This window comes from Coccinella septempunctata, chromosome 8, assembly GCF_907165205.1.
Source record: "Coccinella septempunctata chromosome 8, icCocSept1.1, whole genome shotgun sequence".
NCBI classification, from domain to species: Eukaryota; Metazoa; Arthropoda; class Insecta; order Coleoptera; family Coccinellidae; genus Coccinella; species Coccinella septempunctata.
The window spans coordinates 19,927,391-19,951,465 of NC_058196.1; the positions used below are offsets into that span (position 1 = coordinate 19,927,391).

The following is a 24,075-nucleotide window of genomic DNA, read 5'->3' on the forward strand; positions in this document are numbered from 1 at the left end:
AAATTGAGGTTTCAAGGAAGAAATTGAGTCCTGTTGAAGTTTAAAATTAGAAATTTGGCTTTTTTAAAGTTGCAACAAATTGAAAGTGCATATTTCGTTGCAATAAATTACTTCTCATTAAGCACATCCAAGTTCATATATATTTAAGTTATTTTTATACAAATCGATACTATTATTTTGAAAATCAAAAAATCGGGTTTTTGCATTTTTCTACATGAATTTCAGGTTATGTTGAAATTGGTAAATGAAAAATCATAGATATTACTATTAACTACAACTATCATTTTCAAACTTTGTCGATACGAAGTATATTTTAGCCGAAAATTTTAAAAATCATTTTCTCCCCTAAAAACAATCTCCAGCCCTGTTCCGGAACTCTGAACGAGTTTTCCTCATCAATATTAATTCATTTATAATTTACACTGAGTCTTCCGACCAACCACGTACCTCTAAGAAATTTTATTCAGATCGGTTTTTTGATATTAGTTTGGAATTTGATTAAATATTGGAAGACTCTAATTAGCAGTGATTAAAATGTCAAAATTCGTCAACCCCTAATTATATATATATATAATCGTTTTCTCACTGTTGGTTACAGACATTTAATAAAACTTCATATCGTTATCAATATTTCAAGAGTCAACGATAGGAGGTTATTTTACATGTCTGTACTTTCTATATTTTTTTGCAGAAATACTTAACTCGAGTTCAGTGAGAAAACGATTATATATATATAATTAGGGGTTGACGAATTTTGTTACTATTACACATTGTAAAGAACTATTGCTTGTTTGAAATTTCGATAACGTACTAAGACGCAATGAACCTCAACAAATTACAACATATTATATGCAGGGGGTGAGTCTGAAGAAATATTTTAACAGTAGATTCTTGAGGTCAAAAGAAACACTTATTCTTTCACCATTTTTTCCGAATCTTCTCGGTTAAAAAGATACAGGCTGTTGAAAAACTATAAAAAAATTTGTAGTTCTATTCCACAAACGGTTTTATCAAATTAAATGAATTTCGGAATATAGTTTTTCATTTATATGATGAATCTACACACAACACAAGATATCAGCCACGTCTTCCAGTTTTCTCATTATGACCATTACGTACCATAAAAATACCAAAAATTCAATGAACTCAATTCTAGAAACTCCAACTCTAGTTGGACGCTATCTAATGAATATTTCAACGTTTTGTAAAATAAAAGTTTTCTCGTTAAATATGCCGTTTTCGAGTAATTTGAAGTTTAAAAATAAAACATATCTGTGATATTCGGAAAATTGGGTACTTTGGCTGAATGCAACTCTGTTTAAAAAATCCACAGATGTGCAGTGGTATAGATTTAGCTTGTTATTCAGAAGGAAATTTTGATTCTCCAGGGGTGGCATTGCTCATTATGAAATCTTAAAATGGCTTTATCCTTTTATCAGGGACGAATCGGAAAAAATGAATGGTATAGGAAAAAAATGTTTCTTTTCTCCTAAAGAATCTACTGTTAAAATATTTGTACGAGTCAAACACTCGCCCTGTGTTAGACATATTCAATGTCTTGATGGGTGCCATCTTCTGTCATTTAGAATTGTAGGTAATGGAGGGTTAACCCTCTAATGCCCAAGTTTTTTCTCCTTTTTTATAATTATTTCCGTATAGTTTCAAATTGGCTTATGTAATCTACATCTTTTTTTCGCAAATAGTTAACTGATTTACATTAACACCTGTTCTCACAAAATAAACCTATATTGAAGGCGGACATGGGCAGAATAATTTTGTATCCACTTATATGCAACCAGTCTCAAGGCGGACTTGGGTATTAGAGGGTTAAATACATTATTAAAAAGATGTGCATAACATTTTTCTTGCATTTCTGCGGAATGCGAGCTCGTTTACGCCTCGGATATCAATTCAAAGGCTCGACTATAATAAACAGTTTTTCGTCCTTTGTACATAAATAACAATTTTTTCGATGAATAATTTAACTAATTCACATCGAACTCACAGCACTACTGTAAGTGTATTTGCCAAAAAATGTATTTAATTAATCGTTTTCAGGGTTCTTACCAGCCGTCTCAAAAAATTACGCAGAAAAGCATCCAGAAGAGGAAATCGAGATAAAAGATAAAGCTTTTTTTTTTCATTCCGACCCATACAAATAATATTAATAGATATTTATCCTCTCGGTTCCGCCTCTGAGAGAAAATAACCACATTTAAAGTTGCCTAAAAATCAACTGACCTACTTCAACGCATGCACTAGAGACATTTACCTCTCATATATGGTGTTACGGCAAGCACCTACATTCGAATTTGACTTTTCTCGTTTCGTTTATTCCCATTATAATACCGAAAGACACCGATGCTTTAAAACAACATTTATGAGTTACTGCGCAGTTTGAAGGTTCCGTTACTCCATCGATTCTCTATGTTCCTGAATTGGGGGTACAAACGAAGAGTGAAGATTCCTTGAGTAATTTCAAGAAAAAAGAGTCCCATTAACCTGGGATAGCAAACGTTTCGTTTTCGAAACACTGGGTGTTAAAGTTTGAATTTTTTCCAAGTTTTTTTCTGATAGTATCTACACTTCACAAGACATTCAACTGAAATTTGGCATAGACATTACAATTGAGAGTTTACACCATGTGATATGCCAATTTCGATAGCAAATCTACAGGGTGATATTTTTTTCTGGAACACTGTAGCCTGTTTTCCCCCAGAACTTTATTTTGATGAGCCTGTGTTAATTCGAAAATTTCGAACGATTCTTCTGGAATCCTCAGAAAAATCCAAATTCAGTTGAGTTGTGGTGAATAAATTCATTGTAAGTTTTGACACATCAAATTGAACATTTGTGTTGAATATCTTGTGGAGTGTATAGATAATATAAGAGAAAAACTCAACTTAAACACCCTTTATCTCGAAAAAAAAATCGTTTGCGGTCCCATGTTTATGGAACTTTTTTTCTTGAAATCTTCAAGGCATCTTGTCTTTTCATCTGTACCTACAAATTAGGAACACAAAGTATTTTGAGAATAGAGAAGACAGATATTACTAATTTTAAAAGCGTTTGCAAACGCAGAAAATGCCATAAAACTGAAAGGAATGTGAACGATCTCACAAAATTTTCATATTCGATAACGATGCTAAAAGCTGGACAATTCTTTTTCACAAGTACTATAGAAGATCTGGAGCCATTGAAGCTGAAAAACCGAATCATATGATTTCTACCAGGATGAGTTATTTAACCACTACACGTGTTTTTTAGCTTCATTATAAACTTTTATTAAGTATAGGCCACATGCATTCAATCATTGAATCTGAATATTTGAATTTTCCGCCTGAAGAGGGAGCAGCCAATAAATATGAAATATGTTTCATCTAGTGGGCCAGGCCATTAAACCAACAATAAGTTAACGTATATCTTAATGGCTAATGGTTTTTGCTCAGTTCATTACCACTTAGATAACTGCGAAAACGTTATGAATTTGATAAGCGAAAATGTATTTTCAGTTCACTGTCGGTGTACGTATAAATTTTTAGTTCGATATTTAATGTACATGAGTTTGAAAGATGAATGTGAGCAACATCGGACAATGCATAATCATTGAACTCAACATGTGATCATTTTCACGACAACACACTTTTTATCATACTGCTTAAAAATAATTTGAGAACAATGGAGAATGAAAAAATTCACAATTTTCATCAACCCCTCTATACAGGGTGTTTCACGAGTAAACGAACAAATGAAAACTGTGCATAGAGTGCATTGAACTGAGTTCAAAAAGACCCCATATAGGTGACTTCGGTACTGCGTTTCTATTACACAAAGGGTTTCCTGAAATTTCTCAAATTTTCGATTGGCTAACTCCAAAAATTCCCGATCTATTCGACTGAAAAATTATATTTAGGTTAAAGTTGTTAGTTTCAATGAAACATCGAATTAAAATTTGACACAAATCAGGAACGCGCTCAATGAGTCTTTATTTAACTTCACCTATAAACATATATACGAAGCTTTAGGCCTTAAACTCAATATCGACCAAACCAAAATCCTGGTAAGTCTCCCAGAAAGCCTTCAAACACATATCAGCCTGGAGAATGAAACCCTAGAACAGGTCGAGCAGTTCAAATAATTGGGAAGCTTCATAAATACTAGGGCTGACCTAGACACGGAAATACAAAACCGTATCAATTCTGCATCACGGGCATTCTGGAAGCTAAAGGTCAGAGTGTTTCAAAATCACGATCTTAATCTGAAGACCAAGACAGCTGTTTACAAGGCAGTGGTCCTCCCAACGCTTCTTTACGGAAGTGAAAGCTGAACGCCCTACAGGCGACATATTAAACAGCTTGAACAAACGCAACAACGTCATCTAAGACAGATAATGCACATCAGATGATTCCACAAAGTTTCGAATGCAGAAGTCTTGCAACGCGCGAGTTGTACAACAATTGAGAGTCAAGTAACGAGGGCCCGACTCAGATGGAGCGGCCACATTCTGAGGATGCAAGACACAAGACTCCCCAAAATAGCTCTATATGGCGAATTAACTGAGGGAGCCCGGAAACCAAAAGGCCAGTATAAGCGGTTCAAGGATACACTACATCAATCCCTGAAATTAGTTAATACCAATCATAACTGGGAACAACTAGCGTTAGACAGGTCACAGTGAAGGTCTTTGGTACACAGTTATAATGGAGAATCGAGAAGGATACAGCGGCGGCCAGATCTGGTTGGTGACTATCCATGCCCTGAGTGTGGAAGGATCTGCAGGTCACGGTTGGGTCTCTTCAGAAATTATAAGTCTGTTCTTTTTTATGTATTTTGTTGATTAATCCCCAGTAACGGGATACAGCAATGAAAGAATGAATGAACTTCAAACACATGGGAAACAACCTGTATGTAGTTTTTTAATCAACATTTTCGTTTTCTGCCTGTATGATTGTCAAAGTATATGAATCATTAGGTTGCCCCACCTGTGGATCATGTTTTATTAATAATTGTTGTTTATGAAAATGGATTTATAAATTCTTAATTGCATTTTTTTCTTCAAAAACTATTCTGTTGAATGTATTAGACAATTATACCATACTCGGTTATTCAAAATTGTCATTCACAATGATAAAAGGTTTTGTAATTGACAATACATAAACTGAAAGGAAAAACTACGCCATCTTGAAACTAATAATTAAAACTAGCTCATCAAAATCCACTTTCTCCACAATTTTTGGTCCTCTTTATGAGGCTCATAAAGTCTCGTTTTATCACATGAGGATTTTCACGAATTTTATCGAAAACACCTTTCATTCGATTGAATAATTGTTCCTTTGTGAGTTCATCGGGAACAGAGAGAAAGTTGAAGAATATCTAATGCTGAAACCTCTGAAGATTTGAATATCGAAATGAAATGAATTCGATACAATACATTTCATTTTATACAATCTATATCAATAGTTCAGCTTAGTGTGTCATAAAAAGTTCCTAATTCAAATAAAACTACACTACGAAATCGAAATATAATAATGAACTCACAACAGAAATTTAAGAGTTCATAAGGATTTATATTTTTGAAAATGTACAAAAAGCCCTCTTTTTATATTTCGAGATTGAAGTCCTTTATCTAAACCGAATGCACGGAACAACCGAATAACAACGTCATTAAATTGTCGTTTACACAGAGCACGTATACAAACAAATTGAACTGTTCACGGGCCCTATATTGAGAAGATAGATTCTGGCGTAGAGAATTAATTCGAAAGCTATCAGATTTCCAATTGACGCGCGGTTCTGTACATCGAGTTACAATCACTTTACCAAGGACGAATCTATCAACATGAATGTAGGTTTCGACTTGCATTATGCGGGTATGACATGCTGTACATGATAGGTTAATTCGATAATCCAGAAATATTTGAATTTTCTCAATAATTGAGATGAGCTTAGTCCTTTGAAAGGTATATAAATCCGATAGCTCTAGTATTACAACTTTAAGGCCTAGATATACGGGGTGAGTCTGACTCGTACAAATATTTAAACAGTAGATTTTTGAGGTCAAAACGAAGACTTTTTTCCCGTACCATTTTTGCCGAATCGGCTCGGTTTAAAAGATACAGGCTGTTAACAAACCGTAGAAACATGTTATTTCGAGTTCTCTCTCCATCTCACCAACGGTTTCAATGATCTTCGGGATTCAACATATCCATTTCCCGAAGCGTCGTCGACATATAGCGATATCAGCAGGGATCGGATGCGAACCTCCGATCATTGAACAAATTAAGTCGAAAATATAAATTGTGATGATAGTTTTAGAGTATATTGTAAGGAAAATTTTTAGCGGCATGCAGACGGGAGTTGAATTCTGAAATAAGTACCACCCAGAGCAGGATTCGAGCCTACGACCCCCTGATTACCGGTCAGGTACTCTTCCAACAGAGCTACCCAGGCAGACGTGAGGATCCATCTGCAATGTCTGGAAACTACTATCTTCAGAATTCTCGTGTTAGTATTATCACTTCCGAACTGTGGCGTTCGAAAGCAATTGGAAATGTTTTCTACTGTATTTGTGTAATACTGCATGAGATTTTATCTAATTACAGTGCCCTGATGAAGACATTGAATATGTCGAATTGAAGGTGTTTCTTTGCAATTCTGACCTCTCCAGTCATCCTCGGTCACATTCGAAATACATTCAAACAATTCAGAATTTGATGACGAATACATTTTCGGAATAAAATATAAGACTATCCATTTGAAAAACGAAGTTGTTATTACTTCCTGAGTAAAAAAGGGTATTTCAGAATTGAGCAATCTATTTTGGAATTTGGACAGAATGAATGAACAATTATGATGGTTCATGCAGTATGATTTTGCCAACGTTTCGGAACATCTTGTTTCTTTCTCAAGGCTAGAATATATTAGAATAATAGACACCGTCCACGAACCAATAATTAACACCATGCAGACGTTAGACAACCGCAAATACATAGCTCGTGCGAGAAAGTAGCCTACCACGTGCAAATTCGACAGCGATGTGATATTGTAATTTGTATCGCACTAAGCAGGTAGGTCGGTAGGTAGGTTCATATCTTGGAACATAAACATGTGGAATGGCAAATAAATATTTGTTGTTGTCCAAAGACTGGACTGAAACAGTTGCTTAGTGTCAGTGTATTCGTTCAAATAAGGAAGAAAGCGAGCAAAAGATTCTAGGAGCAATCTTGGTATATGTGATAGGTAAGTGAGCGATGTAAAAAAATGAAATATTGAAACAAACATGGACATTCTAAGATGCCATTAACTATTATTTTCAGTCAAAAACCGAATTGGGTCAAAATTATCAAGGAAGCCATGATAAGATCCAAATTATAATGAAATGGTTGAGTCAGTCGCCAGTGTCATCTCCAGATGAATTATGTTTCTCGATTTTATGTTTTATGGCAGACTTCCTATAATGCAGGTCACACACTATCAAGAAAAAAAATTTAGAAATGTCGAGACTTTTTCAAAAATTTAAAAAGTTTAGTAAAGAGTATAGCCTTTTCGAACAATGACCACAGCCTGACAATGCCTTTGCATACTTTCGAACAGATTGATGAAGTAGCCTTGATCAATTTCTGTCCAGAGTTGTGGAAAAAGCTGCCTGAGTTCTTGAAGTGTAGGTGCTGGTGGGCGTGAGCTATTTTCTCCTCATAGACTGCCGAACTCTTTTAAAAACACCAGAGTCGTTTCTTATTGAGTTATACCCAGAAATTATCCGATCTCTTAAATCGTCCACATCTTCCACGGAAAGAGTAAAAACTAAAGACTTTAGATAGCGCACAAAATAGAATAATGGTGTAGAGACCGCAAAGCGGAAAAGGACCGTAGAATGCAGGAAATTCGTTCTTCGTAACAAAGCGTTTTTCAAGAAATCATCAAAGGATAAAATATCCTCAAAATAGGAATAACCTCTTGAATTTTTGCCGCATGTTTACCTTACACCCTGTATAAGGGAGTTAACATTTGATCTCTCTTAAATGAACATTTGGTGGACAAGAATCGGCAACTATTGAAACGGTCACGAAATTTTTGAACTCTCTTGAGTTTTGTGGAGCATTGTATTTTACCGATCATTTTTAGCACTTGAAAGTTTTGTATACTTTAGCGCTCAAAGATCCATTTGATTTCCCATCAACGAATTCCGAGGAGTTCATACCACGGGACTTTCTAGCCATCCGTTTTAGCCGTCATCATCATAGTTGCTGTATCCCGTTACCGAGAATAAATCTTCAAAAGGGCCCCAAAACTATTGGTGCGATCAAACATAATTTCTTAGGGCTACTTGCGACTGTGTGCCCTCCTATGACTGAAGAGACCCAACTGTGACCTACAGATCCATCCACACTCCGGGCATAGATAGTCACAACCAGATCTGCCCCCGCTGTATTCATCTCGAGTCTACATTGTAGCTGTGGACCAAAGACCTCCACTGTGATCTGCCTAACGCTAGTTGTTCCCAGTAATGATTGGCTTTAACTGATTTCAGGGATTAATGTAGTATATCCTTAAACCGCTTATACTGGCTTCCTGGTTTCCGGGCTCTCTCAGTCAATTCGCCATACAGAGCTATTTTGGGGAGTCTTGTGTCTTGCATCCTCAGAATGTGGCCCTCGTTACGCGAGTCTCAATTGTTATACAACTCGCGCGTTGCAAGACTTCTTCATTTGAAACTATGTGGAACCATTTGATGTGCATTATTTGTCTTTGATGACGTTGTTGCGTTTGTTCAAGCTGTTTAATATGTCGCCTCTAGGGCGTCCAGCTTTCGCTTCCGTAAAGAAGCGTTGGGAGGACCACTGCTTTGTAAACAGCTGTCTTGATATCCAGATTGAAGTCTTGATTATGAGATACTCTGTCTTTTATCTTCCAGAATGCCCATGATGAAAAATTGATACGGTTGTGTACTTCCGTGTCCAGGTTAGCCCTAGTATTTATGAAGGTTCCCAAGTATGTATTCGAACTGCTCGAACTGTTCTAGAGTTTCACCCTCCAGGCTGATATCTGTTTCAAGGCTTTCTGGCGGACTTACCAGGATTTTGGTTTTGTCAATATCGAGTCTAAGGCCTAAAGCTTCGTATGTATGTTTATGGGTGTCCAACATTATCTGGAGATCCTCTGAGCTAGTAGCTATAAGTGCGCAGTCGTCTGCATATTAAAGTTCCGTAATAAGCAATTATCGAGACAGCTATGGCAAAAATATTGAACAGTAAAGGAGTTAACACGATGTTTGTTGCATTCCAGTCCAGAGTTGGTTGAAATGGTCAGTTGAAGAGCCATTATGCTGTATTCTAACGTTTGTTGACTACCAGAATGTGGGCTGTTGCCAGAACACTTGAACGATAAGTAGGAGTTTCGAATATTACAATAGTTCTCATTTTCGTCGAAAAGATGGCAGCACTTAACGAACGTCTGTTTTCAATTTCACCAGGATACGAATTGCAGCCAATGGCGAGACTTCTCGAGGAATTTTTTCATGTGGAAATTCATAGATGAGATAATTGCGCGTCGGAAAGTTAATAACACAAATGAATATCTGTTCTTAAATGAAGAAAAAATTTTTTTCGTTTTACGAATAAAAAAATGTCTGACTTTCCGAGAGGACAAACTGATTGAACTGAATTATAATGAAAAAATGAGTGGTTTCTGACGTAAATTATTCATTTTCTGCTTTTGAACTGACCTCTAAAACGGTGTAAACCCCTCTTAAGATAGCTTGTTATTTGGGTGAGTAGCTTAATCGAAAATGCGGATTCCGGGGTGCCGTTTGCCACACAATAATAATACCCCCCCGAATAACGCATTAATCAAGCGTCAGTATATAAATCTGGCCGGTCTCCTGGTTCGGCAGACCAATAATTTGTCCTTCATATTGTCGTCCCGGGAATTTATCGGCACCTGCACTCCGTCCGAACGGGATATACCGGGACTCCATAAATTACAGGCAGGGGACTCACCTGGATATAATGTCGTCCTGACTCACTGCTCGCGGAGTTGGCGGACGGTGGAGGCCTAAATTCGAGGAATGAACTGATTCGGAGTAGTGGTGGGAGGCCTTTGTTGCTGCAAAACGGGAACAATAAATTAAAGGCTGTCATAAAGATTTATCTGATACTACGTAGAATAAAATCCACTTGATTTTTTCGATAATATTCACTAGAATCTGCAAAGGAGGTCCTAGAATGGATTTCTGGAGGGGTAATAATTGAATGAACAATTTGAATTTAAAATTAAAACTTCAAGTAATACCCTGTAGGTATCTCGAATACGAAGCAATCGCATTCCCATATTTATAGGAATTTTTTCTCACAATTGTACGAGGAATCTCTCCTTTCAATTCATTATTATATTTTTTTCTTAGTTTTTTCCTAAATAAAATTCAAAAAATCGAATGGTTATAGTGCTCTTGGGGGGATAATTACCCCCTTTATGCCCCCAATCTCGTTGAAATTTTATGAAAATATCTAAAATAACCAGATGCATGTCCCATTTCCGTCAATGATCATACACGGTGAGTATTCGACTTGTATACTTATACGGGAAGTCCGGAAGAGTTGAATCCCTTTTCACTCTGAAGCTCTGCAGTTGTATCTGTAAATGGAAGCAACTTATTTTTGGCGTGAAGATATCATGCCCAAATAGGTACCGATAGAAAATAGTAGATTCATTCAATTTCAAAGTATTTCTTTTCAGTTTATTGTCAGGCAACAATTTTTTCTACTTGATTTGCTCCTGACAAATTAGTGCAAGAAAAATTTACACACAAGCAAATCGTTTATTTCAATTCTTTAATTGATTTTGTTCGAGATATTGCGAGTGAAAACCCTAAAAAGTTTCAGAAAAAAAAGTGTTTCTTTTAACCTCAAGAAATACTGTTGAAATATTTGTTCGAGTCAAAGATTCACCCTGTATAACAAGGGCAAAAGCGCTCGGACACTCCGACTTTTCCCAGGTAGCCAACTTATAAGATCAATCTCGAAATAGTAGCACTTCAACATTAGCAGCGGGTTTCATAAAACTTTGATTGATGCGATCAACGGTTTGGACAGTCACTTGATTTCTGAAAAGAAATCACTGAAACCTTTTTATTTCTGAATATATTGAACAAGTAGCAATTGAGAATAATTTAATGGACGTATGAACATTATAATTTGATGCGAGAATGATATTCTGAATGATCATGACTGGATTATCGATTGAAAACAAATTGACGTCTTTTGGTCAATCAAGCGTTGATTCCTTTATGAAACCCGAGGTTAGTGTTACAACCCCAACCCGTATAATTTGAATAGGGAAATGGAGTAGGGGAGACTGGGGAGGGTTGATACGTTTTTGGAATATTTATTTTTGTAAAATGAATTATATGAAGAAACAGGACTTTTATAACATTATAAAATTCTTCGATTAATCGTTCAACGAAATAAATATAGAATTCTCAAAATATAAACATCCTATTCTGTACAAAACGTTGAACACAAAAACATGCAAACTGTCTCAAGCCTCCCCACATATGGGAGGATTGATACGGTGTACTGGGAGGCATGAGACACATAAACTGAAAATATAAGCCCCATTGTTATCACTTGCAAATGTCACATATAAACATTTTTGTGCCATTTCTAACACGGTCACATTCTTCTTGGCACCATTGCGAGCACACCTGACGCCTGATCCAGAATTACTAGATCAGTAGGTAGGTCAGCAATGATACTGGTTTGCTTTGGTCCCGTAGGTGCAGAAACATGTTCAGAAGGTAGGTTGGATGGTAAAAACGCCTTTGTGTAGGCCTGTCCAACCAGCTCCGGAATATTTTTTAAAGATGATACATATATCAGGCCTCCCCACCCTAAATGTCTCAAACCTCCCTGAAAGCAAGTTTTAAAGTAATTTATGTTTTCATTTTATACCCATGCATTTTGGCAACCTAATAAAACAGTAAATTAAGTAGGTTTATGCATATTTCCCAGTCAAATGTTTGTTTATGCCGAAAAATTAATGCATGATCATAAAACCCTTAAGTAACGTGAGTAAATACTTACAATTCCTCACCTCGAAACACTCTTTGTTGAATATTTCACGAACGAACTACTGTTAGCCTTACAGATTAAGGTCATGTAGTGCTTTCTGCCAGAGAATAGTGTTCACCAGTATATTACTTTTGAAAACGGCTACAGACCGCGGATATAAGCCTGTATCAAGCCTCCCCATGTATCAATGCTCCCTAGTCTCCCCTACATGATTCTTCATTCGAAAGGCCTTTCTATTCTGAGTTTAGCAAATTGAATTTTTTTCCATTCAATTCTTTCGTTTTCGAAATATTTACATTTAAATCCCGAACAACTATAGTTTTTTCTTCAAGCATGCTGTGTAAATCAATGGAATTCTCACTCATACGTTCTGCAATTTCAATGATAAATTTGCTGTAGGTTCCTGCACTGGTTAAGTTATTTACGAAAAATAAAGAAATTTTTTCAACTTTTTCTGTCAATGAAAAAGCTATATTTATCTTAGTTGTTGATGACAGAAACGAAACAGCAATATTTTGAAGTCTGGCATATGGCAGTTAACGATTATCGTCGAAACTGAACTCAGAAGAGAAAGGCCTTCGAAATGAAGTATCATACCATTTTCCCTCTTTGAAATATACGGGTTGAGGTTGTAACACTAAGGGCCGGTTGCTCAGTTTAGGATCAAGCCGAGATTTAGGTTGATCCTAGATCAACCTGACAGAATTCACCAGAAATGTCAAAATTAATCCAGAATCAACTTTAATCCCGAACAGAGCAACCGGGCCTTAGTGTTGAAGTGATGCGGTTTTGAATTTGATCTTAGAAATTGTCTCCCTGAACTCAAAAATCGATGTGTTTGAGCGTTTTTATACAATAGGGAATACTCCTTCTGATGAAACTATGTATTTTTTATTGAATATCTCTGAAACGTCACATTATGAAATAACCATTTCAACCGTTTCCCAAAAAAAATTATGTTGAGTACTTAAAAATGAAAAATAAAAATGGTTATTTAAAATTCAAAGCGTTTCGTTTCTATTGCACAAGTTGGCAACATCGACTGAAATATGCGTTGATAATAAAGGACAACAAATACACTATCTTGATGAGATAGACAAAGATGTCTGTATATGAAGTCTGCGACGAACGAGGAAGGTCGTAAAATTTCATGGGATTTTTATGCACGGTTGCTGTTGAGGCTCGCCAGTGAGTACGCGCCTTATGATGGCTGTAAATCAACAGCTGTTATTTCATAAACAAGCCATTGTTCTTTTTATTTTCTAGTAAGCGCTGTTGCCAAATCGTTAACTAGAAACGAAGCGATTTAAATTTCAAAACCTCATATTTGAAGAATGATTTTGAATAGTTTCCGCAGTGCATTTGAAAAATTCTTGAATGAAACTCATAATTATTCAGTTTAAACTTGCATATGTTGTGATAACCCACTTGAGAAGAATTGCCCATTGAATTTCAGTGGCCTACACTGTATAGGAATGAATCCATTAATGACGACAATCATGCATTGATAGCAAGTCTAGCATGATAGATTTGCTATTAATGCATAATTGTCGTGGACTGTCAAACTTCCAAGACATCGACACTCGATCAATAGAAAAAAAAAATACCATAACATGCTTCGACTAGTCCCGTCAATTCCGCATTGATCCTAATATGAAGAGGCTACTCAATTTAGCTCAGCTCCCACCGACCTCACCTGAAATCAGTTAGGAAAATCGCCCGAAAGACTAGCGTCAGCGTCCATCAGCCGGTCGAACACCCGGTACGCCAGTTGCATAATGATGTCGAACGCGAAGACAGCTAGCATCGTCGTCGTTTGGCACGTTCGCACATTCATTACGTCCGCCTGTCATGCCGCGGGCGGGCTTCGTGCCAGCCTAGACCGTCAGGGAGCAGCGGCTGATTCTCACGCGATTTTCATGACAACGAATGCCTTTTCCGACAAGGAATTCCCGAAGCGCCGCCAAATACGACGGGAGAGAACGGTCCGGTTCATTGATACCCGTTACGAGTGAACGGAAAGTTGTAGGTGGCGAAAATAACCTGGAAAATCAAAAAATTCTTGTCTTCTTTGAAGTTCCGGCAGTGAGTACGTCTTCGTTGCGCAGTATGGTTGATTCTGGGATCGCTTCGAAGCGTCAGGTATTCAGTTCGTAGCACGCCTACAGTAACAAACCAACAACGAACGTCATGAATGTCATGAAATACTAATGGGATTTTTATGGCTGTTGCAGGTTCGGTTTGTCAGTAGGCCTGTACGCGTTCTCTCTTCGGATAGTCCCGGATCGGTCGAAAACAGCGGACATTCAACGTGAACACGCTTGTACCAAAGAGTTGATACTCTTTGCTTGTACCTTTCCCAACATCTGTTCAACTACTTCAGACCGATAAAGCCAGTGAGTACGCACCATGAGATGCTATCAAATACAAGGAAATGAAAGCATTTGATTTCAAGAAGTTGATAGAGTATACAGGGTTAGTCTTTTACTCGTACGAATAAACTGCTCCACATGAGTTAGGGATATTGACTTAAATTGCAGAAAAATATAGTTAAAGATTTTTGTGATTAAAATAGGTTGATGATTATCTAATCTTCTTTGGAGCATATCCCATGCATGTTCTATGCAATTCAAATCTAGTGAGTACGGAGGTATTGGTAAATGTGGAATACCAACCTCCTCGCGCGCATTCTCAACTATGGCTGCACGGTGCGGTCTAGCGTTATCGTCTAAAAATTGTAAAGTTTCACCAAAAGCAGCGTGAAAATTTGTCACAACATTGTCAATGACATGCTCCCTATAGTCAGGCGGTCATATTCCCAGGACAAATGTGTAGATCTGTGCGCCCGTTGAAACATATCCCGGCCCATACCATATCACTACCCCCTCGGAATGGATGGACATAGCGATGATTACGGGGTATGCGTGGGATTGTCCATACCCTTATTCTTCGAGAATCTGAAAATCGTCCATATCTGGATTCATCAGTGAAAAGGACACTACGCCATTGATCGGTCCAATTGATATGTTGCCTTGCTCATTCCAGTCTTTGACGCTTATGGTCACGTGTTAATGGAACTCCTCTTAATGAGAGATTCAGCTCTCTCAAATGCCTGATGGTTTCGATGGAAACTTGGACCCCATCTGCATTTTGAAGAGTATTCCGTAGCATTCTACACGTAGATGTAGGGTTTCTTCTCGCCGAAACGGTGATGAAACGATCTCGAGCAGGTGTTGTTTTTCGTAGTCCACCAAGCCTTGGTCTTTCCAACACGGAACCTGTCTCCCTGAACCTATTCAAAAGTCGAGATATCACACTTTGGCTGACTTGGAGCCTTTCCGCTACAACAACCTGAGTTAGGCCACTCTGTTGCATTCCGATAGCCCTATTAGCCTCAGCGTTTGTTAATTTACGTCTTGGCATTTTCAGAAAACTCGTTTCAAATCGAAGCAGTTGATAAACTGACTTCATTTCAAAATAAGAACATTCATAAAGCATATGCAAAGAACCAAACTTTAGAAAAAAGGCGACCAGATTGACGAAATGTCTCATATTGATTTTTGTTGGATCGATTCAAGTTGTTATTGAGTTTTAAATGATTTTACAGCGATTTTCTCGAAGATTACATACTTTCAAAAACGATTGAATACGAAATCCCTAACTCTTGTGAAGCAGTTTAGTACTCTTAACTGGTTAATTCAATTATGCAATTTGCAATTGTTGATCTACCCGCGGGAGGTGGTATAAATAAAAGAACCAAAAAAGAGAAAGGAAAGGAATTGCAGAGTTTTATCTTATTCAAAATTCCACCTAATACATAATGTAAAAATGTATTGAGTAAGGAATATGTTGCATTCATTAACCCAGATAGTTTATTTTCCTGAAATTATTTTCATCCAATATCGAATAATGAAGTAATATTAATTTATTCGTGTCCTTGAGCATTAAGACATTCACTTGTGAATAATGCACAATTATGCACTGTCTATCGCACATTCATTAATCACTTGTTACTTGTGGGTCATGGGCCATCACAATATTCGGTACCCTTGCAAACTTCATCGAGATAATCACAAACAGGGGCTCTCATAATACCTAACATGAATATTTTCATCCAAAATCAATCCAGAATGTTCTTGCCGAGGATCTTGCTTTTGATATTGTACGGTTAAAAGAGGAAGTAAAAATACTTACAGAGCTGAGGCGAGTACGAAGCTTCCGATGAGGCTGGGGCGGGAAAGGCACTTTCGGGCTTAGCGACTATTAGGACTACGCGATCCTGTGTCGTCTTCAACGTGGCGACGGCTTCTTCGTGTGTTACGTTTTCCAGATTGACTTCTCCTTTCTGAAATAAATGAAATGATTATTAGAACGAAAGAAAAACTGAATGGCAGAGATCTACGTAAAGATTAACCACTGAACAGAAGACAAGCAGTCATCGGAAAATAGTAGTGTTAGATCGGTTTCGCTCTTATTTGAGTTTTTCAGTGCCGCATAACTCAACCAGCGATGATGTTTAGAGCATAGGATATATTCTACTATTATTCAGAGCCATTTCTGCGTCAAACATAATATGAACATATGACTGAAACGACATTGTTTCAAATGGCTCAGTAGATCAGAGTCTATCTGATTAATTGGATCGGGTCACTTGAAAAAATTGCATACTTTATTGAAAGTGCTTGTGTTGACAAAAGGCTACCATTTTTTCCGAGTCGGACCTGATAAAAAGATATAGGCTGTTGAAAAACCATAAAAAATGGTATTTTAGTTCCATCTAACAAACGGATTTATCGAATGAAATGAATTTCGGAATATAGTTTTTCATTTATTTGGAGAATCTTTTTCGAACACAGAATGTCACTCACGTCTTCAATATTTGTACGAGTCAAAGACTCGCCCTGTATTTCATTCCATTTTTAAGTCGGGCAAGATACGTTCTATAGAGCAAGCAGAAATGTATGTTATTCTTGTCTGTACGCTAGAAAATATTCGCAAAGGTTACTGCTTAGAAATATTGAAATCCTTCTTTGATGTCGAAGTCTGCCGATCCAAAATGTCCGATACGAGCAAATATACAGTGTGAAATGGAAATTAAGATTTAATTCCTTATCAAAAAACAGTTTTCGTCTTTACTATAATTTTGTTTTTTTTAACAGGTCCTCCTTATATGCAGCACAGATACAGATGTCACATAAGAGGCTCTTTTAAATTTTTTTATTAGAAATCAGAAAACTGACAAAAATTTAATTGAGCTGATAGTCTGACAGACCGAGAAGGCAATAAAAAATTTTTTTGTGATGTTCCCCTGTAATGTCAGTATGATATCCGTCTACTAGGCGAATTCGATTACAAAGAGAATTCAAGCATATACGACTTACGCTATGTACCTGAGGATAAATTATGTTTTTCTCAATAACCGTTATTGTTATAAAAAAATTACAAATCAAGCTATCAAAAATCAAATTTTTAATGGTATAATATGAATAAAGAAAAAATGTTTCTTACGAAAGCAACTTTAGGGATGGTTATTTTACCCGTTTTAATTATGAACAGTACCAGCATTTTTTTTTTGACTGCCTCCTCGCTATCATACAATGCCTACTCAATTCTATTTCTGCCAGTTTGCTGATTTCTCAGGAAAAATAAGAAATTGCTTTGCAGGTGCTATTTTTAAGGGGCTGTATCTAAGCAGATATTACTTGAAAAAAAATCTGCATGACATTATTTTTGACATTTCGAATTTTCTACTATTCATTTACTGTATATTTTTTCTCCTCTGTTTTTTGTTCAGAATAGACTAAACATTGGAACTTCGAAGTGACGTCATTTTTGAATCAATGGTTTCCTAAAGTAGAAGCCACCACAAAAATATACACAAAAAACACACTTTCTATCATTCTTCAGTTCAAATTAAAGGGTTAGTTCGCAATATAATATATGTAAATAGTCGCTATAAAAACGCGGCCACGAACGTCGACCCAAAAGCGTGAAATAGGCAAATGATCGAAGATTCATCTCAAATTCTCCTGACTATTTAAAGACGACTCCAATTATCGATAAAACCGTAAAAGCGATATGTCGAAATTCCTAAGGACGTGACGATGAAAATTTTCATCGTCCCGAACGTCCCATAAATAAAACGATCAAGAGCTTCGGGTAGAAGTTATCTCTGGAGTTGGAATTGCTCCAGAACTGTAATTGGAAATCACTCGCCAATTCATTCCGGTTCGTCCGTGAGAAATTGAGATGAGAAATCGAAGGGGATATGTGGATATTGTTTCAAATTACAGGAGGTAATATGTTGGAGACTAGACGCGAATTCATTTCGTGATATAGATACCATTCATTTTGAAATAACGTCAAATTTGTCGAGGGTTCTTGTACCGTTGATAAACGTCAAATATAATACAACGACTTTGTTAAGATTTATTTATATCAAGGAAACATACTTCGAGATGTTGTGCCTGGCGAATGTTTATTGTAACTATTTATCAGTTATGAAATGCCTAATTTTGTTTTGCACTGTGAGTTCCGCAAGAGCTCACAAGTAAAACAAAATTGCATTTCTTAAAGTATTACACACATTTTATCTAATTTTGAATAAAGTAATAGTGAATATAGAAAATTATTGATAAAAATTGTGGAAACATAAATCAATTCTCCTGACTGCTATCACTGTCACTATCATATGTCAGTTTGACATTTTGTAAATAAATAAGCCAGATCGTACGGTTTTTAAAAAATGATTCAAGTTCTGAAGAGCTGCCAAGCGATGTCCAAGTGGCAGCAGGTAATGCTTTTCATCAATGTTTTCTAGAAATTCAAAGGTAGTCCAAGATTTGGCTTACGAAAAATTTATAACTTGGTGTGATGAGAAGAAGATGAAACATAAACCCTACGGCTGGCTTTTAGTTGAGCGCCTTGGGCTGTTGTCCCGTCTGCCCCCCCACCCCCAAAGATCGCTACTGTTTTAGGTTACATAGAAAGTATCACAGAAACTGGAGAGAGGGGAAAATAAGGTTGATACTATTTTTTTCACTTCATCACGAAAAACTCTCCTCACTTAAATAGAAACTATTGAGTACTGTTCTTCTTCTTCTTTCTCTGCAAACCAGACCACGACAGCTTTTATTACCTCCTCGTTGGAAGAAAATTTACGACCTTTTAAACTTCTTTTTTCAATTGAGGAAAGAGATACTAGTCGGATGGTTCCAAATCTGGTGGATAAGGGGGGTGTTCTAGTAATTCCAACCCTAAATCACGAATTTTTTGCATGGCAACATGGTTTGGGTTCAGGGGCGTTGTCCTGCAAAAACAAAACACCTTTGGATAGCTTTCCGCGTCTTTTCACTTTAATTTTTTCCCGTAGAGTGATCAGTAATGTGGAATAGTAATCTCCGGTTATTGTTCTACCCTTATCCAAAAAATCAATCATGATTACTCCATGGCAAGCCCAAAAAACTGAAGCAAGAACTTTTCCAGCAGATTTTTGGACACGAAACTTCTTAGGTCTTGGAGAACTAGGGTGTCGCCATTCCATCGATTGTTGCTTTGTTTCTGGATCGTAGAAATGTACCCAAGTCCCATCTATAGTAACAATTCGGTTTAAGAAGTCTACATCGTTTTCAAATCAAATCGGGCACAGATCGATCGCGATGCTTCTACCCTTGAACGCTTTTGGTCAACATTCAAACATTTGGGGATCCATTTTGCAGCAATTTTTCTCATGTCCAAATTGACGTGAACTATATGATAAACGCGTTCGTATGAAATATTCAGTGCTTCAGATATCCGTTTTAGCCCAATTCGACGGTCTGATAAAATGATGTCATGAACTGAATCGATATTTTCGGGGACTGATACAGAAACTGGCCTTCCCGATTGGTTAGCATCTTCAATGGAAAATTTACCTCTTTTGAAGGTTGCAGTCCAACTTTTCACGGTCGCATACGAAGGACATTGATCACCAAGTCACCAAGTGTATTAAGCATGTCTTCGTAAATCTGCTTATCTCTTAACCCTTTTAAATACAGGTACTTGATGATGGCTCGATACTCCAATTTTTCGATTTTCACAATTTCGGTGGAGTTTTATATAGAAAGCGTTGCTATAGCAACAAAAATTATCCCCATTATCTATAGCTGACATTTCTAGCTTTGACACATATTTTTTTTTGATGTTGCTATTAATTTGATTTTACTCATTCATTACTGAATTATACCAATATTCCGGATTTACCAAAGTAAATTACTTGTAACTCTTAAGCTACGAACAGGAGACCCATGATATGCTCTTGAAGCGCTTTAAGCGAAAATGTATTAATATATAGGGTGTTCCTTTAAAAAAAAACTGAGAAAAACCACAATTTTCAAATGTTGGCAACACTGATTACTTGTTGGTAAATTTCAAAGTTTAAAAGTATTAATAAGAAGAATACTAAATTAGAATTTTTTGACAACACGTAGGACTTTCTAGTTTCCATAGAATATATTTTACAGGCCTTTGAATTTAGACACTTTTTTACTGATAAATGCTTAGAAGTCAAAACAAAAAAACGTAGACCCTCTTTGACCTAAGTTTTTGGAAATGTCTTCTCAAGTACTATTCAAATATCTAATCTATACAGGGCTATTCTATTTAACAAAAGTTAAACGTTTTTTTACCACCCTCTAAGTTAAATTCGAAATAGCCTGAACAACTTTTATGTGAAAATATTTTTTGTAGCTATTACAATTTCTCAGATAAGGGGATAGGGAATTTAAAACGGGCCACACAAGTAATGCTCTGAGACTTGAGACGATGAAATATCTTCTCACTATTTCCAGATCTGTTTAGAATTTGAGTTCAAGACAAGCGACTGCAAAAAAAAGATCGGTGAAAACTTAAAATTTTCATCGTATTTTCCTGCAATGAGAGACCATAAATTGATTGTGACATTGAATATTCCAATTCGCTGCACTCATATCGAAGAAGATTCATCGTCAGAAGATCAAGTGACCCAAAGAAGTTCGCACTTTCGGTGATAAATCATAGAAAATTGGACTTCCATACGCCAACCTGGGGAAACTTTGAAATCGCGTTAACTGAGCCGTGTACGCCGATTTTTTCCTACTTCACCTTCTCGGATCCGCCGAGGCCGGCACGGGGCCCTATTTCATTGGTCTCTCCATATCCCGCAAAATTTAACGGCGTCGAACTCTGATGAATGGCCAAACTTGAAGTTGGGGCACGGGGCCCTCCAAAGTTTCACCGCCAGCGCACGTCACCCATTGAATATGTAAGCTGCTGCTGCTGCTGCACGGGCCGCCGCTGCTGACCAAGCGGGGACGCCTTTCCATTCGTCGAAAGTTCCGAATTCAATTGACGAGAAGGGTAGAATTTGTCCCCGCCGTGTTACGGATCAAGGAGGAATTAAATTCCGTTTGATATGGTGATTGCTTCGAATTATTCAGCAGGTATTTGTGTAAGCTGAAAAGTAAATTCATGTATACTGCATTCAAATTTATTTTAGCAGTCGGTTGGCCATGAAATAATTTTCTCAAGTTTTTGTGACTAGAACGGAGTAAGGTTGGCACTCATGTCAGGCCCGGATCTACGATTTTTTCTGACCGGGGCAAAAATTCATGATGGCGCCCCCCCCCCCCTCTAAGGTTCTTAGGAAACATATAATTGAATATTCGTCATCGCGATTTCAACCCGAGTTATTTTTTTTCACTAATTCGAGGTCGTTGATTACGAATATGCAATTAGATTTTTCCTAAAATGAGTACTTTAGGAAAAAACTCACTCTTATTTTTTTCCCATTGCTCCATCAAAAGTTATTTTTTTCCCAAAGTACTCATCTTAGGAAAAATCTAATGGCATATTCGTACTCTTCGACCACGAATTAGTAGAAAAAATGACTTGGGTTGAAATCGTTCGAAAAATAAAGAAGTTTGTTTTTACGAATGGAATTATTCCGAACGAAAATTAATTTTTTCAGCCACATATATCGACCCGGGTCATTTTTCTTATTAATTCGAGGTCGTAGATCACGAATATCCAATTTGGTTTTTTTGTAGGATCAGTATTTTGAGAAATAAATCACTTTTAGTGCAAAATTTCGAAGAAATTGGTCAACTTTGAGGAGGTATAGCAGCCAGAAAAAAAGCACTAGTCATATGCTGATTCTTTTGTGATAGATTGGTTCTTTGCGAATAGAAAAAACCACACTTCATTCGTCTAACGCTAACAGTTTAGATTTTATAATTTTTTCCGCGAAGGTTCAAAATTTTCGATTTTCCATCGACCATAACTTGAAAACTTAATTTTTACAAAATATCTGTTTGCATATTCGTGTTCTGCGCCCTCGTATTAGTGTACATTACGAATTTGGTTTTGATCGGAGACCAAAAATATTTTTCAAAAAATCCATACAGTATGGAAAATTTGAAAAATTTTCGATCTCTGTGATTTCAATCAATATTGGTGTATTTACTAAATCGAGAGCGTAGATTACGAATATGCGAACAGAATTTTGCTGAAAGGATTAGTTTTGAAGTTATGGTCCATAAAAAAATCGGAAATTTTGGCCCTTAGTTTCAGATGAAATGGGGATGAGTCGGTAATTCTCCAGGCAAAGAAATTACCGGCTCTATGCTTGCGACACATTGTAGACATATCCTATCTTGATGGTTTATCATGTTTCCATTCTACAGTTTCGATTTTAGCACTAGGAAATTAATTTTTTCCGAGAAACTAAAAAAAAAAAAAATTTAACCTCTGGTTGATTTTGGCGCCCCCTCAAGCTGACGCCCGGGGCAAGCGCCCCGCTTGCCCCCCCCCCCCCCTATATCCGGGCCTGACTCATGTAATGTCGTTAATGTCATAACGCCGTTGCCACAACTAATATCAATATTTATTACGAAAATGCCGAAAGTGATTGACAAAAGAGACAGGGAAGTGCTATTTAGAATTCAGGTCTGCTCATTCAAATAGTTATACTCTGATATTCTAAAATCCACAATACGTCGGACGGTAGCGAACATATTCAATGTAAGAGAATTTATATAATGTTTCATCTGAACCTTAACGACTTATATTTCAGCATAATATTTCCACAATCGGAAAGATTGTGAATGAAGAGGGTGACAAAGAATTTCCTTCTATTGGGAGACCCAAAAAAGTGGTGGCATTCGAGAATTTTATATGTTCGAGTGAATTAATGCGAAAAGTTCACTACAGGATTTTCGATTAATGTCATCGTAGAATAAGTTCCCGAAAATTGATTTTTCTATCTTTCATTTCACTTGTCCTATACATTGTAAATGTCTTAAGGTACCAATTAATACATAATTATTATTATTATATCAATGCATTAAGATGAACAGCCACAAATACGCGCCAGTTGTCCTGCTAATTGTTTATTCATGTGAAATTTTTGATCAAAGGTGAAGTTCATCTTGATTGAAACTTCCTTTAATTCCTTTTACTTATATTGATGCAAGATGATTTTTGTTGATGAATTCAACATTCTTGTAATTATCTGTTAATTCCTTAGGGAGATACCCATTCCCAACCACTGCATCATATGCATTTCATCTTATTCGAGTTAATATTTTTGAAATCTACAATTGATGTAACGTATTCTAACTTTAGCCATTGCATTTTCCAAATAACAACTGGATTTGGTATGTCTTCAATCAGTTTGTATAAACTTCAATTATGTTCGTCAGATATTTTCCGAAGAGATTCGACATTGTGATAAAATACGTAATAACAGAAACTTTTACGTAGAACGGGCAACATAGCGTTGATTTAAAACTCAAAAATGTTTTGACAAGCTTCATAACCTCACATTTTCGTACTATACAGAGTGAAATGTGTCAAATTTCCATGGCCAACCGACTGCTAAAATAAAGTTGAATGAAGTATAAAAGATAACGTCGGTAATGGAGTCCTGTTTTGCGTTGTCATCGCAACTGTAAGAACGGCTGAACCGATTTTACTCATTTTTTAAAACTTT

The 24,075-nt window shown here is 36.7% G+C and overlaps 1 protein-coding gene across 8 annotated transcripts in view; it reads right to left on the reverse strand.

The window, feature by feature from the left end:
- LOC123319500 (disks large 1 tumor suppressor protein) overlaps window positions 1-24,075 on the reverse strand; it is a 693,102-nt gene that overhangs the window by 107,910 nt on the left and 561,117 nt on the right. For all 8 annotated transcript variants that reach the window (XM_044906517.1, XM_044906515.1, XM_044906516.1 and 5 more), the window contains 2 exons: window positions 16,263-16,413; window positions 9,999-10,104 (listed from right to left, as the gene is read on the reverse strand). In XM_044906517.1, the coding sequence (XP_044762452.1) occupies window positions 9,999-10,104; window positions 16,263-16,413 (257 nt within the window). The remainder of the gene's footprint in view (window positions 1-9,998; window positions 10,105-16,262; window positions 16,414-24,075) is intronic.